This window comes from Heterocephalus glaber, unplaced genomic scaffold, assembly GCF_053883595.1.
Source record: "Heterocephalus glaber isolate CG9 unplaced genomic scaffold, H.glaber_assembly_v1.0 deba00001531, whole genome shotgun sequence".
In the NCBI taxonomy this organism is placed as follows: domain Eukaryota; kingdom Metazoa; phylum Chordata; class Mammalia; order Rodentia; family Bathyergidae; genus Heterocephalus; species Heterocephalus glaber.
In genome coordinates, this window is record NW_028258329.1 from 6,648,048 (window position 1) to 6,668,706 (window position 20,659).

The 20,659-nt window shown below is 40.6% G+C and overlaps 1 protein-coding gene across 7 annotated transcripts in view; it reads left to right on the top strand.

Moving 5' to 3' along the window:
• Positions 1 to 20,659, top strand: part of Adamts17 (ADAM metallopeptidase with thrombospondin type 1 motif 17) — a 321,741-nt gene that overhangs the window by 211,727 nt on the left and 89,355 nt on the right. For all 7 annotated transcript variants that reach the window (XR_015441655.1, XR_015441659.1, XR_015441658.1 and 4 more), the window contains one exon: positions 3,893 to 4,013. Coding sequence is in view for 2 of the 7 variants with exons in the window: in XM_004852682.4 (XP_004852739.1) it covers positions 3,893 to 4,013 (121 nt within the window). In the remaining 5 variants the exon portion in view is untranslated. The remainder of the gene's footprint in view (positions 1 to 3,892; positions 4,014 to 20,659) is intronic.

Below are 20,659 nucleotides of genomic sequence, written 5' to 3' on the forward strand. Positions count from 1 at the left end.
CTGGTGGAAATTACCAGGAGCCCAATAAATCCTGGCCTGACAGCTATGCAGCTGGCCCAAAATCTGTATTCAGTTAAAACTCGAAGAAGTCAGTATCTTCCTCCAACCAGCAGATAGGATGAGGCAGTAGTTGAAGGCAGCTACTAGTTCAAGAAAGCAAGTACTGCTCCAGAGGGTTAGCATAGTGGTAGAGTGCTTACCCAGCACACTCCGTTCAGCCCACGTGCTCCATTCTTGCCATGTCCCCACTCCCCCTGGCAACCTGCTGCATTCGGTTCCAGCTGGCACACTCATAGGAGATGTGATCTAAAATGAAGTGAAGGGTGTTTTTTAAAGTTTATTACGGTAAAACACATTGCCTTTAATCCCCCTCAAAACCCTCCTCCTCGGTTCAAACACGTTTATCTCATCACTCTTGCCACTTTCCAAAGCAGTTCTAGAAGTCCTCTTTCATGAGTGTCTTTAGTCATGCTGTGCTGGCTGCCTCAGTGTCCTGAGTTGATTCAAAATGCTTACGTTTCAAGGTCATTTTGACTTTGAGGAAGAGCCAGTGGTCACACGTTGCCAGCTCGAGTGAATGTGCACCGTGATGCTTTTTCAAGCCTGTCTTTCCACTGGATGGCACCCGACAGCAGCATTCTTCTTGATCATACTTCTTGAAGATACTCAGGGGTAAAGGACTTCCAGAACTGCTTTGGAAAGCGGCAAGAATGGTGAGATTAGTGTCTTTGAAGCGAAAGGGAGTATTTTAAGGGAAATTAATGGCAATGTGTCTTTTACTGTAATAAATTTTAAAAATTGAAACATTCATATATTTCAGTCAACCCTCATATGTGCAAAAGAAGAGGGAAGCAGACAACATAATCCAAAGCAAATGTCAAGAAGCCTTCTGGCAGCAACATAAAAATTGTGGAGGTAAAAGGATTAATTCACTCAGATCCACTAAAGCTTGATAATGCTACATTTTCAGGGTAAAGCTGTGTGGGTAGATGTTATGGTAGATTGAAAGTGATATCACATCACAGGGAGAATAGATAGATAGATAGATAGATAGATAGATAGATAGATCTCTTTTGTTCATAAATTAACAGTGCTTATAAGTTGAAGTATGGTTCACTTTAAAAAAAAGAAAGTCCCAATTCGAGTATGAGAGACCTAAGTGTCCTAGGTTAGAGGAGGAGTTGACGTCTGAGGGTCCAGAAGAAAGAGGCAGAGACCCCTTTTTGAAAAACAGGGTCTCTAATTCTCAGTTTTGCCCAGGGCTCATCTTGATAAGAAATCATCATTTTTATGCATTTATTGAGGATGTACTATGTCTCGACACCTTGCCAGCCACTGTGTATGGGGGTGGCGGGACAGGAATACAAAGATTATAAGACGTGGTGTTCTGTGCACTGAGGATCTGTTAGGAAGATGATACATTCATGGGAACCTAACTGCCAGGCGCAAAGGCGTGATTAAGAGCCGATGAGTTTAGATGTAGCAGGAAGCTCAGAGAGGAATTTGATTATCGATGCATGAAGTCTTTGTTGTACACATTCACATGCCAGACACTGGAACACACACTGGGTGTTCTGTAGGACAGCATGGCAGCAGGGGAAATTTAGATGACACACAAGACACCGTGTATCAGATCTGGGAGAAGCTCTCTGGACCAAGTGAGATATTTAGAGTATGCAGAAGTTGTTTAATCAGGAAGTCCCAGCTGAGGTGAAAGACAAGCCAAGCATGAAGTCAGAGACTCCCAGTGCCGGAGCAGAGGTGTGGCTTAGAAATGACAGGAGGCCTGTGTAGGAAAAAAAAAGTTGTGAGCATCTGAGGGAGATGGGGCATCCTAAGGGGCAGGTCCCAGTGACACACACCTAGGGCGAGGGGAAGCTCTGGTGGCGGTGGCCCTGTGGCTGGCCTCCAGCCTGGAGAGCATGGTGGTGGAGCTCTCAGATAGAACATGGAGCAGCATACACATGGTCTCCAGGCTTGGCACTGGGGCATTTCTTGAGGCCCCGCCTTCAAGCAGGATTCTATGCTTGGCCATTTTGCATGCTTAACCCCAATAATTTTATACTGAGCAACCCCTCAGCAGCCAGCTAGGAGGCCAGGTGAAGAACCCAGGAGCCCTATCACAGCCAGTGCCCCCCAGGTTGCAGTGGAGTGGTCTGCCACAGCACGGTGTCACAGTTGACTACGTCTCATCTGTGTCTTCATTTTTCATTAGTACGTTTCATCTGTGTCTTAATGTGTTGCCTAACTCTTCAGCTACCATGAAATCCACTCCTATCTCTTGGCTCCTTACCTGGCCTAGGGCCACTAAAACTTCCAAATTTGCCCTTTACTTGTTCTTGTACTGTGAACAAGTGTGATCCTTTTGTCAAACGCTGCCTTTTTCAGTGTTTACAATGATGATTTGTACATTAAACTAGCTCACCTCTTACCACCTCTTAGTCTGTACTGAAATATACCCAATTATTCTATCGTTTTTGGGCACACAATTATAATTTCCCATTAGTTCTTTCCCATAGAAACAAAAGCATTCAAGGATGAGGCTCTGGGATTATTGAATAGGAAAACTATTCATCTGACCATCTCAATTAGTGAACACTCATGTAATGGTTCTCTTCAGGTGGTCCCAGGACAGCACTGTCAGCTTCACCAGGGAACTTGTAGAAACACAGTCTCAAGCCTGCCCTGATCTATTGGATCAGAAACTCCAGGATTAAATCTAGCAGTCTGTGTTTTAACGGCCTTTCAGATGAGCCTGGTGCCCACTCCAGTTGGAGTACAGTCACCATGATGAAGCAGAGGATTTTCATTCTACTGGGGATCCTGGGCTTGGCATTTGGATCCAGGGATCTGCTGTTCAGCCAGCATTGCTCCAAGTCCTGTTCAGCAGGTGGGAGTGGGAGTGAGGAGGGCAGCACACAGCCTGTTCCTATCAGAGCATCTCAGGAAAAAGCAGAACTGCCCCATCCTAGGATCCTGGTTTCCTTTATGGCTTGAAGCACCAATACCATAGCTGGCGTGCAGGGCTGTTCTTATTCTGGGAGTTTTTGCTTAACAGACAAAAATGAAGAGGAACATTGAAAGCAATTTAACTAGTAAATAAACAAGTGAATAAACACTCTGTGTTTATCTAACATAAACTTAGGTTAGTTTGCATTTTACAAAATTCTCATGTATTCACACAAATGTGTGTGTGAGTGCGGTAGAGAAAAAACAAGAGGTGCCATTTTCTACTTCTTGTGACTCTATGGCTGGACATCCCAGACCCACCAGCTGGAGTTGCCTTCCTGCTGGTCCCAGAAATAACTTACTGAGAAAGTTTCAGAGATGCAGATGTTTTGCTGACCAGGTCTTCCTAAGTGCAAACTAGGGGCACATATCTGGCCTTGCCTCCCTGGACTCTGGGCCTTCCCCTTCTCAGCAGACAGCAGTGTAGTTTCTGTTGTAGGCTTAGACTATTGGTTGTTCCACCCAAGACACAGGTGACTCACACGGCCCCAAAGTGAACATTGAGCATGTGAAATTGTGGCTGCACCAGATGGTGTGTGGGAGCAGCTTTACTTCTTATCAGGGCCTCTGATTCAGCTGCCCTAATGTGCAGCCAGGGCTCAGAGTGTGGGGTGACATCTGTGGGTCCTTTTCCTCTATAGCACATGCTAGAAATATGTATTTTATAAGTATGTGAGTGCAAAGACGAAATATAATCCAGGCTGGATTCTATTTATTTTTTTCTCTTCTGAATTTAAAAGAATTAAAATATTTTCTTGGACCTCTAAAGTATTGGGGAGCCCAGGCACTGTGCCTGCTGGGCCTGATGGAGAATCAGCCCTTCAGGGGATCTGCTTTAAAACCCCTCTGAGTCTTAAAATAACATAGCCCTCTGGTTCTCTAGAAAATCGGCTGTGATGGCATCATCGGGTCTGCAGCCAAGGAAGACCGGTGTGGTGTCTGCAGTGGGGATGGCAAGACTTGCCGAGTGGTGAAGGGTGACTTCAGCCACTCCCGGGGGACCGGTGAGTACTGGCGCTGGGGCTCCTATGTGGACAAAACAGGCAACATGTGCCTCTTGGCCCAGACATTAGGGTTTCACGGATCTCTGCCTTTCCTATTGAAGGTCAAGCTGATAATGGATTGGTGAGCTGCCACTTCCTTTTCATTTCTGAAAGACAAAGAGGAATGAAGTCTTTAAGTTCCTAGAAGTGACGACTAGTTTGCCCGTGCAAGGAAACAGCTCCTGCTGCTCGGCAGCTCGGCCCCAGTGTCCTCGAATCAGTAGTGCCTAGCTTGCTCCATGTCAGCTTCCTTGTCGGGCCATCTGATGTATGGTCAGAGGAGGTGGCAAAGGCACTGCCACGTCATTTTTACCTGTTGATGGGTGAGGTTTTCTCTGTTTCTGAATTTGGTGTCAGGAAATGTAGGATAGCATTTACATGCACCTGTAAAATGTGTGTGAGCTGTATGAGCCAGAAGGGCTCAGATGCCTCTGCCAACTGGGGACCCCAGAGCAACCCAGGGTCCTGGTTCCAAACCTGGACCTTTCCCAGCAGCAGCCTTGCGGAGGTACACCAGCATCCATTTGGTGAGACTTCTTAGTCTCTCTGCTTGCATCATCTTTGCACTTTCCGGCTGCCTGCGGCAGGTGGTTTTCAGATCCCCTGCCCTGGAGGACACCGTTTTGTGGCAGCCAGTGGCATCTGTCAATGATGCTTATTGAAAAGGTCAACAAGAGTACCCCAGCTTCTGGGTTGTGACTTTGACCTGTCCACTGTAGCTGTGCCAGAAGTTTGGAACTTCTCCCTCAGCAGATTACCAATGCCTTTGATTTTTTTTTTTTAAACAAAAGTGTTAGAACTCTTTATTGAATGAACTCTCAATTGAATGTTTTACCGAGCTCCAATAAATGGACCAGCTGCAGTGGTGCCACTCTATGATAGGCAGGTTGAACAGAGCCATGCACCTTACTTCCTGCCTCTGGGTGGTTCCGTTGAACACTAAAGAAGGTTCTGCCACACACCTTTGAAAACCTCCACTGCATGCACCAAAGCAGCTCGCTTACGAGGCCCCAGATTAGGAGCAGAAGCATCCTCTCTCTTCTGAAACGCTGATCTGTTCGCTGGCCTTTTGGCCTAGGCAGATCATTCACCTGCCCACAGTCATGCTCTTTCTCTGGCCTCCTCTCTTTGTCCACCTTGTGCTGGGCTTCCTCTGTGGGTAGACAGTGTAGCCTTCTGCCTGCCAAGGTCAGGCATGTGTGGCCCTGACAGAGGGGCCTTCATGGAAGGACACAGCCAAGGGGAAGCCTCCTTGGCATGGCCATTGTCCCCACCCTGACTTGGAGCTTAACAGTATGTTTTCCTCTAACTTTGGAGGCCCAAAAGCCTTAAGAAACTTCCTTTGGAGAAATATAGCTAGCTTCACCCTCCTGTAATGCTCTGAAATTCCGCATGATTTCCATGTATCAGACTTTCATTTTAAAGCGCAAAACTGTTCTTTTCATTGGCGCCTGTGAGCAAAGAGCCGTATCAGTATGGATTCTGCCTACCTATTATGAACCTGTGTGTGGTGCTCATTCCCATGTGGATGCTTTCCTAGCAGCCTATGTGAGTGCAATTAAATACAAACTCATAATCAGGGTCTGACACCCTGGAATGCACATACACAGAGATATTGGCAAAGGGTCACCCACAAGTCCATTCCCCTAGCAAACGCATGTTCAAATGGATATATGTTTTTTGTTTGTTGTTGTTGTTGTTATTGTTTTGGGGTTTTTTTGGAACCTTGCACTTGAAAAGCAGGCGGCAGAACCACTAAGCTAAATCCCCAGCTCAAACAGATATATATTTTAAACACACAAGATACACAGAAATGGAAGGTAGCTGTCACATGTTCATTACAGTTGACGTGAAGACCCCCAGGCAGACAGCTTGAGCCCCTGTGAGCGTGGGTTAGCTGCAGCTCAGCAGAGGTGCTCTGGGGCCCCAGAGTCTGGCGTGGCACCTCACCCAGGCCTGCAGACATATAAGATAGCCTCAAGCCATAAAGGACAGATAGAAATCAACTGGTGACCCGGGTCGGGGGAGGACATGAAGGCTGAAGGAGAAAAGTATTCTTAGGAGACTCCCTGTAAAAATCCTTTAAAAAACACTAGGTCATTTGACATCTGAGTGACCCATTAGAGTGGGTGTGATAATCCTGTCAGTACAGATAGGAAACTAACTTTCATCTGTGCCAGGCTCCAGGGAATGAGGGAAGAATATCTATCGTATTACCCTTCAGGGTCACTATCAAAGAGAAATACCATACCACAAAGATACAACAGAATCAAATGCAGGCTATCTGCCCAGTTGTACGAAGTCCTGACCCTTGCCTGAACTCTTCTGGGTCCTCTTACCAAAGTTTGTGAACTGAGAATCAAGAGTAGACCCACATAGGATGTGTCACAGCCCCAGCCAAGCAATTGGCTGGATTTCCCACTCTGGGTCAGGAGAGACCCCGCCTGGTGCAGCATCTGGGGAAGTGGTGTCCTGAGTATAGAGTGTCTGTTACTCTCCAAGCTGTGGTCTCCCAGATTGTACAGATGAGGTCCTTGGCTTTGGAAGGAATCCACTCAGCCTGTCTTTCTGCTGGATGGGCTTAGGAGATGCTCAAGCCATGGGTTGAGTGACTGTAGCTGGGCTATTTGAACACAGCAAGTTGAAAGCTCCTGATTTACTTTTCCTTCACCCATCACATTGTCATTTTACCATTCTCTTTATTGTGTCCTGTTCCTTGGTAAGGGCAGTGTGGCTAGTGCCCGTGGACATCGAGGCCACACCCAGACCAAGGTCTCCAGCAAGAACCAAGCAGGATGCCTTGTAGGCTGTGAGTCTCTTTGTGCTTTGTTATTGAAGGGAACCTTCTCAAACAGTAGAGGCAGATAGGTTCATATGTCACACATGTATTCAGTAGTCTGCTTCAGCGCCCGCCATTCCTAAGTTCCATGCTCTGTCTCCAGTGTGGGGTAGGGATCTTCTATGGGAAAGTTTATGGATATCTGATGAGGACCTACCATGAGGCCTCTTTCTCCTTCAATTAAGAATGACAATATCTTTTCCTAAAATGTCCATAGAAATCAATTACAACGTGTTTCTTTTTCTTAGTCAAGAGCAATCTCTGTATGAAGGTGTCCACATTTGTGATGGCAAAGGCGGTTCCCACGTGTTTCTCATGTAAGATGTTTGGCTGTTACATGTGGTTCCCTTGGTGACATGCTTGGTGTGGGGCACATGTTTCACTTACATGTCTGAATGTTTTCTGAATAGAATCAATGGGAATGAGTCATGCATGAAGCTATGGATAAACACAAGGTCCATTTACTGCTTATATATAACTGATGTTCAAGACTGGTTGCCAAAAAGCACACTACAGAATAAAACCAATTTTAAATATATAAAAAAAGATGGAGTTGTGGGATCAAGAGGCTGGATAGACACATCACCTAGCACGCCAAGGCTGGGTTTTTTCTTCAACCACTTTTGCAGAAAATGCTAAGCATGCCAGAGAATTTAGCCTCAGTAGACACCTTCCTCTCGGGGGAAGTTTCCGTACCACAAGACAGGATTTCCCTATTGGCAGAGGGACACTTGGTCCCCTCCTGGTCTTCATGCTGGAGGTAAAGGTGGTGGCCTTGATTTGACCCATCCACACTGGCATTGTGTTCCAGGGAGTGAACTAAAATATGCTGTATCATTATGGGCTTCCCAAGCAATGAGTTCCTTTTACTCAGACCCAGGAGCAAAACAGACATGGCCACACCATAGAGTGATTTGACTCATGGTTTTTCAATTTAATGATGATACAGAAACAATACACATCTAGGAGAATCTACTTTGAACTTTGCCTGATCTTTTCCCAGGCTAAAAATATGCAGTCTGATTCTCTGTCAACCGTGCCGTGCAGCGGCAACAAGCAATAGCTCCCAGGAGCCATGAGCTGCACTGTATGCTAAGCTACGGTGTTCAGTGGCTGAGGTATATTACATGCATTTTGCGGGGGCGGGTACCAGGGATCAAACTCGGGACCTTGTGCTTGTGAGGCAGGCGCTGGAACCACTGAGCTAAATCTCCGGCCCGATTACATGCATTTTTGACTAAGAATATTTTTAACTTCTGATGAGTTTATCAGAACATGACCCAATCATAATTCCAAGAGCATCTGTGCTCTCATAAACAACTTTTATAAAAAGGGAAAAATAGGGCTGAGGATTTGGCTCAGTGGTTTCACCTCCTGCTGTGCAAGCACAAGGACCCGAGTTCGATCCCCAGTACCAAAAAAAAAAAAAAAAACCAAAGGGAAAAATATAAACTTACACAGAAGCCTTTCTGTATATCTTGATTTATTTACAAAATAAATACTTTGTTTTTTTCCCATATGTTTTATGCAACCTGGGAAAAAAGTTCAAGTACACATCGCCAGAATTTTCCCTGTACTTGATTATGCTTATATAAAATGTCAGTAATTTTTTTTTCAAATATAGCTAATGCTGCTGATAGTACAAGGAAAAATATGGCCACCAATCATCTAAAAGCAAATCTTTGGGGAAAATTCAGTTAAAGTAGTTTCACAGGGAAATGTCTTCATATCCTGGTAATATTAACTATTTAGTAAATTTAACAGGTTAAATGTCAGCATCACTAGGAAGTTCTTCTAACAAGGAGCTCGTAAGGCAAAAATAGCATGTTCTCCTATAACAATAGCAAAGGCATTGAATTCTACCCATGGCTCCCTAATGGAATCAAATCATGTCCCACTTACTGGATTTCTCCTGCTTCTTGCTTTAAGACTAGAATGGACTCCAGGTGAAGCCTTGCTCCCTTCCCTAAAATTAGAACCTGTCTTGTCAATTCTTAGAGTAAATCCTCTTTAAATTCTATATCATGCATGATTCATTGTGTTTGTGTCTAGTGTCTACATAGTAGGGCATCTGGCCTGAGGGGTGACAAGGTGCTTGGGACTTGATGGTGGGACTCTTCACTTTCCTGGTTGCTCTTCAGATCAACCTAGTGTGAGCTCTGAGCCCTGGGACAGAATATGGCCTGGGGGACAGTGAGTATGAGGCAGTTTTGTTGTTTTGAGAACAGAGGACAGCCTTCCATTTCAAGGACTTTCTCTTTAACTGCTTCTCTCTGTGTCAAGAAGAGAGAAACTTCATCAGAAAGGAGAGCTTAGCAGATGCACCACCATGACAGCCCAGCCCTGAGAGGTCACCTAAGGATGAGCCCTGCTTGGGTCTTGCACCTTCCCTGAGCTTTGCACTGTTCAGCATCTCCACTCCAGGCCTGTGAGGAGACAGAAAACAGATACCATTTCAATGTTGCAATGTGTGCCAAAGTTACACTTAAAAATAAATGTGTTGACCATGCACTGCTGCAAATGTACCTTGCTCTGGAATGTGGAAAATTAACGAATCAGAACCTCGGCAGCTCTGGCTATTCCCCCAGATTGTGCAGCCTGGTGATTCTAACATTCAGCTTTGTTAATCACAAAGTGAGAAGACTACTACATCACAGTAGCTCCCTTCGGAAAATAATTCCACTGCACAGCAGATCTTGAGCCCAGGTGTGTTAGGTGATTGAAATGGAAATTGTTCTGAAAAAGATTTGAATCACTTTGACCCTGAACAGTTTTGTCTCTGTTTATGACACTTTCCTGTCTTACATGCCCGGAATCCAATAATTCTTCAGATTCTCCAGAAAGAATTGATTTCTCTAAGAGATATTTGTGGCATAAAATCCATGCCGTTACCTTAGAGTTTATTTTTTCTTTTTGCCAAAATTTTGAAGTAGAGAAGCATTCCTAGAGCAAAAGTAAATTGAATTAAAAGCCCTTAAAGCAACTCAGCGGTGCAGGGACCATGTGCCAGCCCCTTGTCAAGTCAGTGCTGCAATTTCCAATTCAGATGCATTTGGAAAGGATTGCGTTCAGAGGACCACACAGTTGGTGGCAGTCATCCTGCCTCGGGGCTAGGATGGATGAGGGTAGAAAATTAGGCAACCGCTGCCCTCAAACTGGGCTGTGTTTACATTTGTGAAGTCTTCCTAGTCATCTAGTAGAACATTTACTTGAAACATCTGGGGCTGATTCTATAGTAGCAATGCCAAGGAGTTTGCTGTCAAATCTGAAGGGTATTGGTAAACTTTGTGTCCAAGATGGCTGACTGAACAAATGCTTATTTCCTTATCTGCACAAAAATCAGCCAAAAGTGAATGCAAAGGAAATTTTTAAGAGGTCTAAGGAGAACAAAGATATCTTAGGTGGGAGTTCATATATGGATGAATCAGAATGTGTGTGGTTGGTTTTGTAGCAATACAAGTAAACAGAACACTGTGCAAAGACCCTGCAGATCTTGGTGGCCTAACACAGTGGTTGATTTCTTCCTCATGCTGTCTGCCCTCTGGCAGTGGCAGGAAGTTCTTTCTGCTTATGGTGGTCACTCATGAACCTAGGCTGTCAGAGACTCTCACACAATGCCACAGTCACCATGGCAGGAAAAAGGAGCTATATCAAACCAGGCCCTGAGCTATGTACACTCCTACCTGGAAGTGACATGTGCCATTTTCACTCAAATGAGGTTCCATCTGACCCAGCTATACCCCTTCTTGGTATCTTCCCGAAAGAATTAAAAGTGTCACAACACAGTGATATATGCACACCCATGTTTAGAGCAGCATAGCTTGTAATAGCTAAATCTTGGAAACAGCCCAAATGCCCATAAACTGATGAATGGATAAAGAAAGTATGGTTGTTATATATAGTGGAATACTAGTCTGCCGTAAAGAAGGATAAGCTTGAGACATTTGTAGCTAAATGGATGGACCTTAAGACCATACTCTTAAGTGAAATCAGTCCAACACACATGTTTAAATACCACATTGTTTCTCTGGTGTGAGGAACTGAAAGGGTAAATAAGGACCAAAATGTGTAATAGATATTGGGAAGTAGGAAGAAAATGTTCAAATGGGAAGGGAAACAAGGGAGGCAGAGGGGGAAAGGAAAGACGAAAAAAGAGAATAGAGGGGGAAAATGGCAAGGACACTTTTATAAATAAAAATTAAACGACAATGACATTACAACATATCGGAATCTATGGGACACAATGAAAGCAGTCTTACGAGGGAAATTCATAGCAGTGAATACGCATATTAGGAAAACAGAACGAGCCCAATTAAACAACCTGATGCTGCACCTCAAGCTTCTAGAAAAAGAAGAACAGGACAAATCCAAAGCTCATACAAGGGAGGAAATTATAAGGATCAGAGGAGAAATCAATGCAATGGAGACCAAGAGAATGATACAAAAAATCAATGAAGCCAAGAGTTGGTTCTTCGAAAGAACAAACAAAATTGACAAACCCTTAGCCAGCCTTATCAGAAAAAGCAAAGAAAAGGTCCAAATCCATGCAATTAGGAATGAAAAAGGGTGAAATTACAACAGACCCAGCAGAAATCCAGAGGATCATCAATACTTACTTCCAGAACCTATGCCCCAATAAGATGGAAAACACAGAAGAAATGGACAGATTCCTAGATACATATGAATTACCAAAGTTGAACGAAGAAGACCTAAAAATTCTGAACAACCCAATATCAACCAATGAAATTGAAAACATAATTAAAAACTTATCAACTAAGAAAAGCCCGGGTCCTGATGGCTTCACTGCTGAATTCTACAAGACATTTAGGGAGAAACTACTGCCACTACTGTTTAAACTCTTCAATGAAATTGAAAGGGAAGCAATACTCCCAAATTCATTCCTGGAAGCAAGCAGCACCTTCATCCCCAAAGCAGAGAAAGACCCAACTGAAAAAGAAAACTCTAGGCCAATCTCACGAATGAACATAGATGCAAAAATCCTCAATAAGATACTGGCAAATAGAATGCAGAAGATCATCAAGAATATCATCAAGAAGATCATACATCCTGATCAAGTGGGATTCATCCCAGGGATGCAGGGATGGTTCAACATGCGCAAATCAATCAATGTAATACACATATAGATAGAGCCAAGTACAAAAACCATATGATTATCTCCATAGATGCAGAAAAAGCATTTGACAAAATCCAACATTCATTTATGATAAAAACCCTACAAAAAATTGGAATAGATGGTCTCTTCCTCAAACTGATAAAAGCCATCTATGAAAAACCAACAGCCAATATCATACTAAATGGTCAAAAACTGAAATCCTTTACGCTAAAATCAGGAACAAGACAAGGATACCCACTATCACCACTCTTGTTCAATATAGTTCTGGAAACATTAGCCATGGCAGTTAGACAAGAGAAAGAAACGGAATAAAGATAGGTAATGAAGAAGTCAAATTGTCATTATTTGCAGATGACATGATACTCTATATAGAAGACCCCAAGAACTCCACCAAAAGTCTTCTAGGCTTAATAACCAAATTCAGTCAAGTAGCTGGTTACAAGGTCAACACACAAAAATCAATAGCTTTCCTCTACACCAATGACAGACTCACTGAGAGAGAAATAGGGCAAATAATTCCTTTCACAGTAGCATCCAAAAACTGAAATACCTAGGAATCAACCTAATGAAAGAAGTCAAAGACCTCTTTTCTAAAAACTATAGCACTCTGAAAAGAGAGATTGAAGACGATATTAGAAAATGGACAGACATCCCCTGCTCCTGGGTAGGAAGGATCAATATAGTGAAAATGGCCATACTTCCAAAATTGCTGTATAGATTCAATGCAATTCCAGTTGAGATCCCAGCAGCATACTGCACGGACCTTGAGAAAACAATCCAGAAATTCATTTGGAACAAGAAGAGACCCAGAATAGCAAAAGGAATTCTAGGTAACAGAGACATGGCAGGGGGTATCACACTCCCCAACTTGCAACTATACTACAAAGCTACTGTGATAAAAATGGCATGGTACTGGCAATGAAACAGACCTGAGGACCAGTGAAATAGATTAGAAGATTCAGAAACAGCTCCAGACACACTCAGCCACCTCATCTTCAACAAAGGAGGCAAACACCCTCACTGAAGGAAAGATAGCCTCTTTAATAAATGGTGCTGGAAAAATTGGGTTTCAACTTTGCAAAGATTAAAACTAGACCTATATCTCTTGCCATGCACTAAACTAAAATCGAAATGGATTAAAGATCTAAATATTAAAATAGAAACACTGAAGCAGCTGGAACAGTGGTTAGGTAGAACTCTTGAAGACGTTGGTGCAGGAAGAGATTTTATGAACAAAACCTCAGTTGCCCATGAACTAGCACAAACAATCAACAAGTGGGATCTCTTCTTATTAAAAGGCTTCTGCACAGCAAGAGAAACCACCAGCAGTGTGAAGAGACAACCCACAATGTGGGAAAAAATCACCTGCTCTTCCTCAGACAAAGGTCTACTATCTCGAATCTATAAAGAACTTAAAAAGATCAGACCTCCCAAATTTACAGACCCAATCCGAAAATGGACATCTGAAATGAACAGACATTTGTCAGACAAAGAAGTAGAAATGGCAAATAAACATACGAGAGATGCAAATGAAAACAATGCTGAGATTGCACCTCACTCCAGAAAGAATGGCTACTATCATGAAATCAACCAATAACAAATGCTGGTGGGGCTGTGGGGAAAGAGGAACCCTGCTCCACTGCTGGTGGGAGTGTAGACTGGTGCAACCACTATGGAAGTCAATATGGAGATACCTCAAAGAACTAGGACTGGAAGTCCCATTTGACCCAGCTATTCCCCTGCTGGGGATCTTCCCCAAAGAATTAAAAGAATCATACCACAGTGATATATGTGCACCCATGTTCATAGCAGCACAGTTTGTAATAGATAAAACTTGGAAACAGCCCACCTGCCCATCAATTGGAGACTGGATAAAGAAAATGTGGTTTTTTAATAAAATGGAGTACTACTCAGCCATCAAAAATGAGAAATTAGAGACATTTATAGCTAAATGGATGCACATTGAGGCGATACTCTTAAGTGAAATAAATAGGGCACACATGTGTAAATACAGAATAGTTTCTCTAGTGTGAGACACTGTAGGTGTAAATAAGGACTAAAAGGTATAATAATGTGAAATTGGAAGAAAAGGGGCAAAGAGGAAGGAGAAGTGGGAGGGGTTGGGGAAAGAAAAGAAGGGAATGGAATTAATATGAGAAAATGGAAAACTGGAAACAAAGTCTTTGTAAATAGGGAGGGATGGAGCTGGTGAAGGGAGGGCAGGGGAAGTGTTAAAAATAAGAACCAAGAGAGATTATGTAAAGGTTCAAATTTCCAGTGATGAATGTCATTATATTGTATACCTAAAATGTACCAATGATTAGAATGAATAATTGATAATACGAAATAGAAAGAAAAGCTCCAAAGGGGTAGGGGTAGTGGGAGGGGCAGGGGAAAGTAAAGAAGGAAAAGGAAAAATGATGAGAAATGGAAAAAATGGAAATAAAGCCTTTGTAAATAGGGAAGGGTGGAGGGGGTGAAGGGAGGGCTAGGAATGGGGAAGAAATAAGAACCAAGATGCATCATGTAAAGGTACAAGTTCCCAATGAGAAATGTAAATGTGTTGTGTACCTAAAATGTACCAATAAAAGAAATTAAAAAAACCTTTTACAAATAAAGAGGGGAAGTGGGGTTGATGGGAGGGGAAGGGAATGGGAGGGAAAAAGAATCAATGTATATCATGTACAGGTACAAATTCCCTATGATGAATGTGATCATTATGTATATCTGAAATGTACCAATAAAATTATTTTTTTAAAAAAACCCAAAACACAAGATCTCAAAAATTAAAAATATGGCTGTCAAATCAAAAACCATCTGATAAAATTTGTCATAAAAGAATAACAAAAACATTGGGATGTGTCTAGTAAGAGGTTGGCTCCAAAATATATCAAATATGTATTAATACATTAAACTGTATTTTAAAACTCCTGCCTGTAAATTAAAAACAAAGTAGTAGAAAAATGGGCAAACATTATGAACAAGCTCATTAACTGAAGAAGAAAAACAAGGTGTCAGTAAGTATGTGATAAATCACATGCTTCACTGGTAATCAGGGAAATGCAAATTAGTTCTAGAGATTTAATAGAGATTCACCTATTGCACAGCAAATATTAAGAGGATTGATCATTTCAGGTATTTAGAATTCTGTGAACAAGCATGTACTCTCTGTAGTGCTGGTTCCTCATATGTTCATGAAGCCACTGGAGGACAACTTAGTACATTTAACATTTAAACCCTGTTGTGTTAGACTGGGCAATTCTCATAGTAGCTGACCTGCTAAGATGTTGAACATATCTATGCACAGGAAGGCATGTTCACGGATGTTCATTGCAGTATAGTTTATTTTTATTTTTAACTTCTTGTAAGGATATAAATCATACACCATGAAATTCATCACTTTGAAGTGTGCAATTCAGGAGGATTTAGTATATGTACAAAGTTTTACAGCCATCATCAAAATCATCCTTTGCCACTTACAGTCACTCCCCTATTTCCTCTTCCTCAAACCCTGAGCAACAATATATTTGCCTCTTCTAAACATTTCACATGAACGGAATTATATAGTATGTGGTCCTTTGTAATTTTTTTTTTTTTGGTACCAGGGATCGAACTCGGGTCCTTGCGCTTGCTCAGCAGGTGGCAAATCCTTTGTAATTTTTAGAATAATGTTTTCATGATTCATCCATGCAGTAGCTTGTATCAATATTTCATTTCTTTTAATTGCAAATAAACTGCATTGTTTGGCTAGACCACGGATAAGCCACGCTTTATAATACCTTCATCAGTTGATGGGCAGTTGGTTTCTTCCCACTTTTTTGGCCATTTTGAATAGTGCTGATAAAAACTTGCACATAAAAGTTACTGTGTGAATGTTTATTTTCATTTCTTTTGCGTATATATCTAGGAGTGGAATTGGTGGGTCATGTAGTAATTCTATGTTAACTTTTTGAGAAATTGCCAGTCTTCTCCAAAGTAACTGCACCATTTTACACTCCTACTAGTGAATACTGAATTGAGGGTTCCAGTTTCTCCACATTCCCTGTATTACTACTTATTGTTTTTATTACAGCCATCAGTACTGGGTATGAAATGGTATTTCATTGTGGTTTTGTTTTGCATTTCCCCAATAACTAATGATGCCGAGCATATTTTCATGCACTTATTGGCTATGTACATGTCTTCTTTGGGAAAATCCCTATTAAAATATTGTGCCTATTTTAAAATAGGATTATATATCGTTTCCTTAATGGGTTGTAGGATTTCTTTATATATTCTGGATACAGATCCTTTATGAAATAAATGGTTTCTAGGTATTTTCTACTAGTGCATGGGTTGATGGTGTCCTTTCACCAAAGTTTTAAATTTTGAATAGTTCAAGTTCTCTTTTGTTGTTTGTACTTTTGCTGTAAAATCTAAGGAACCATCACCTAATCCAGGGTCACAAAGATTTACTCCTGTGTTTTCTTCTAGGAGATTTATAGTTTTAACTCCTACAATTAGATCTGTGATCCATTTGGAGTTAATTTGTTTATATGATCTGAGATTGGAGTCTAATGTCTTTTCTCTGTGTTTAAATATTCGGTTATCTCAATACTTTCCAAAACATGGTTCTTTTCCAGGTTGAATATTCTTGGTACCTTTTTTTTCTTTTTTTTGTACCAGGGATCGAACTCGGGACCTTGCGCTTGTGAGCCAGGCAGCAAAACCACTGAGCTAAATCCCCGGCCCCCCTTGGTACCTTTTTTTTGTAAAAATCAACAAATGATTTATTTCTGGACTCCAAGTTACATGTCATTGATAGAAATATCTGTCATTACACGTGTAAATACTGAATGGTTTCTCTAGTGCGAGAAACTGAAAGTGTAAATAAGGAGTAAATGGTATAATAGATAATGTGAAATAGGAAGAAAAGGGGCAAAGGGGAAGGGGAAGTGGGAGGAGTAGGGGAAAAGAAAGAAGGGAATGGAATTAATATGAGAAAATGAAAAAATGGAAACAAAGTCTTTTCAAATAGGGAGGGGTGGAGGAAGGGGGAAAAAATAAGAACCAAGAGAGACTATGTAAAGGTGCAAATTTCCAATGATGAATGTCATTATACTGTAAATGTACCAATAAAATTAATTTAGAAAAAAGAAATATCTAACCTTATGCACTAACACACTCTGGTTTACTGTAGCTAGCTGAAAATTTTTGAAATCAGGTGGTGTGGGGCCTCTAGCTTTTAAAAAATTATTTTGACTATTCGGAATCCTTGCATTTCCATATGAATTTTGGGGATCACCTTATCATATTTGGCAAACAGACCAGCTACCCAGGTTGGATTTTAATAAGTGATTGCCTTAAATCTATAGAACAATTTGAGAAGTATTCCTATTATTGTTTGATCTATGAACATATGATGTCTTTCCATTTTCTTCAGTCTTCCTTAATATCTCAACAATGCGTTGTAGTCTTCAGTGAACAAATCTTGAAGATCTTTTCCTAAACTTATTCCTGAGTTTTTTATTCTCTTTGACGTATTTAAGTCAAATTGTTTTCTTAATTTCATTTTCCAACTCTTCATTCCTAATGTATATAAATAAAGTTGATTTTTGTATATTGACCTCTGAACCTGTTCTAATAGTTATTTTACTGTATTCCTTGGGATTTTATATGTATAAGATCTTGGCATCTGAAGAGACAATGTTATTATTTCTTCCCAACTGTATATCTTTTATTTATTTTCTTGCTTAATTGCTTAAGATAGAACTTTCAATATAGTGTTGAACAGAAGTAGCAAGACATCTTTTTCTTGTTTCTGGTGTAAGGAAAAAGCATTCAGTATTTCACCATTAAGTATGGTATTAGCTATGGCGGTTTTTTTTAGATGGTCTTTATTAGGATGAGGATGTTCCCTTCTAGTTCTATTTTTTGTTTGTTTGTTTTTATTAATGTCATGGTGTTGAATTTTGTAAGTTGCTTTGTCATATGAGATAATCATATGGGTTTTGTTCCTTAATAAAATGGTGGATTACATTGATTGATTTTCATATGTTAAACCAACCTTCCATTCCTGAGATCAATCATATTTGATTGTAGTATATAATTCTTTTTCTCTGTTGGTGAATTAAGTTTGCTAGTAGTTTGCTTAGGTGTTTTGTGTCCATATTTATACATGCTATTTATTGTTCTAGTAATGAACATTTGATAACAACATGAATATTCAACAAGGGAGTAGTTACATAAACTACCCAGCAATTTAAACAAAGTTAGTAGAACCATACATAATAACATGTATGATCTCCAAGAAGTATCATGTTTTAAAAAAATAACAAATGTAACATAGTACAATATTAAGTTATACTGCTATTTCTAACATCTATAGCATTTATATTGTATTAAATAGTATTATAAGTCATCTGGAGATGATTTAAAGTATATAACAGGATATGGGTAGGTTATAGCAAATGCTACACCATTTTCTCTAAGCGACTTAAATACCTGCAGATTGTGCTATCTGAAAGCAATTCCCCACAGATATTGAGGGATGGCTCTACTGACAATAAAACCTGTGTCCCTGAAAAATTGATACCAAACTATGACTAGCCTCATAGCCATTAAGCTTTAAAGGTAAAAATCCTTTGAGCGTCCCATCCAAATTTTAGATAACGATAATGTGGAAACATCAGATTGTCCTCAGAGTTCTCCACAGTCACATTCAGTGGAGCAACTCCTACAATAGCCTCAGAGAAAGTAAGCACGACCCCACAATTTCATACCAGCCAAACTGACACTAAAATATAAAGACAATGAGTGGTAATATTTTACTATATTATATATCAGAAAATATTATTTCCATAAGCCTATTTCAAAGGGAACAAATGAGACAAGAATTTTAGCAAAACTGCCAAAGGACTCATAATGAACATTAAATTCATCCTTAGAACTAAGACTAGTGCAACTGTGGAAACTGCCTTAGCAAAAGATAAATGAACCTAAATAGTATGCAGCTCTGCTATTTGGTCATCTGTTGAACAAAAGACAGGGTAGGAAAATGTAAATATGTAAAATAATAAGAAAAGGTAAAGTATACAAGAAATTAACTGTAAATAAGTTTACTTGTTTATAGTTTAAACTAAATAATTTAAAACTAGTTTGAAATAAATGGAAAGAGTAAATTCCCAACTGTAGTCTACACAAAATTGAAAATCAATACAAATTACTACAGAAGTTAGTAATATTTTTTTTATTAAAACAAGAGTAATACTAATAGCAAAACCGAATTCAACACACACATGCACACACAAAGTGATGCAGACCATTCTTATAAATGATATTGTAAAAGTTATAGAGTAATTAATATTAGTTCTAAATATAACAGAATTCAGCAGCATATTAGAAATATAAAATGGCCACATAAGGTTTATTCTAGGTCTATGAAGTTTTGATATTAGAAAATATTAGAAAACATAATTGTACTTTAATAAAGAGAAAAATGCAGTTAAAGACTGAGAAAGAATATGATGAAACTTAATCTTCATTCCTAATAAAACTCTGAATATGGTAATCAATATATACTACTTAATATGATTATGCTATGGACAATGTTATATGTGAGATTTACACATTCTCTCTTCCCGTATAAATAACGTCAGCCCACATTATATTCAAATGCAGAATAATCCAGTCATTCCTATTCTAATCAAAAACAAAACAAAGATGTACTTTCTCCCTAGTAATAGTTACCATTCATAGCAATGCTTCCCATGAAGAAATGTTTGCTATGAGAATGTGACAGGTGTCGCTTGTCGGCTTGAGAGTTCTCTTCTATCCCGCGCGTTAAGAGCTCACGTCACGAAGAGGTATTGCACTTGATCCAGTGCTCTTGTACCTCTTATGAGATCATGGTATTGTTTTTATCCCAGGTGCTACAAAGGCCTCAGAGCAGTTGAACTGTAATCACATGGCTAGGATGGGGCATGTGTTGGCATCCTTTCAAAAGACAGTATTTCATATACATGCTGCTTACTTTCTTAAGGGTGTTTTTCTTAGTGTGATGTGGTATAGCTCAGTTGTTATTTGAAATGTGTGTTATTTTCATAGTAAAAATGGAAACTTTCTATTAGAAAAATAAACCTTTGAAATAGGTAGTTCCATAATCTCCACATAGTTAGGCCCTGGGCACTGTGCACTGCCAAGCATGGGCAGCTCCCCGCCCACTTGGAAATAATGAAGGAAGCAGACAGAAGTATACACTATGAGCACTGCAGAAATGACTGAAAACAGTGCAAACAGGAAAGGGTGCACAGCAGGTTACGGCAAGAGTTTTGTCACAGGACACGACATGTTGCTTGGCTTCTGCTGTCATTCCATAGATTTGGGGGAAAAGTCAAACTACAGCAGAGTGAAGGAACCTCCAACAGATGAATGAGACCGGGCCCCCTCACCCGTGTATCTGGGAGGTACCATTCATGCAGGATTCCAGGGTGTATTTCTTTGTTAAGAATGTTGCAGCAAAGGACCACAAACCGGGTGGCGTAAACAACAGAATCCTATTGTCTCACCACTCTGGAGGCTGGAAAAGTGAGGTCGTGGGGTCAGCAGGGCTGGCTCATTTTGAAGCTGCAAGGGAAAAATCTGTTCTATGCCTCT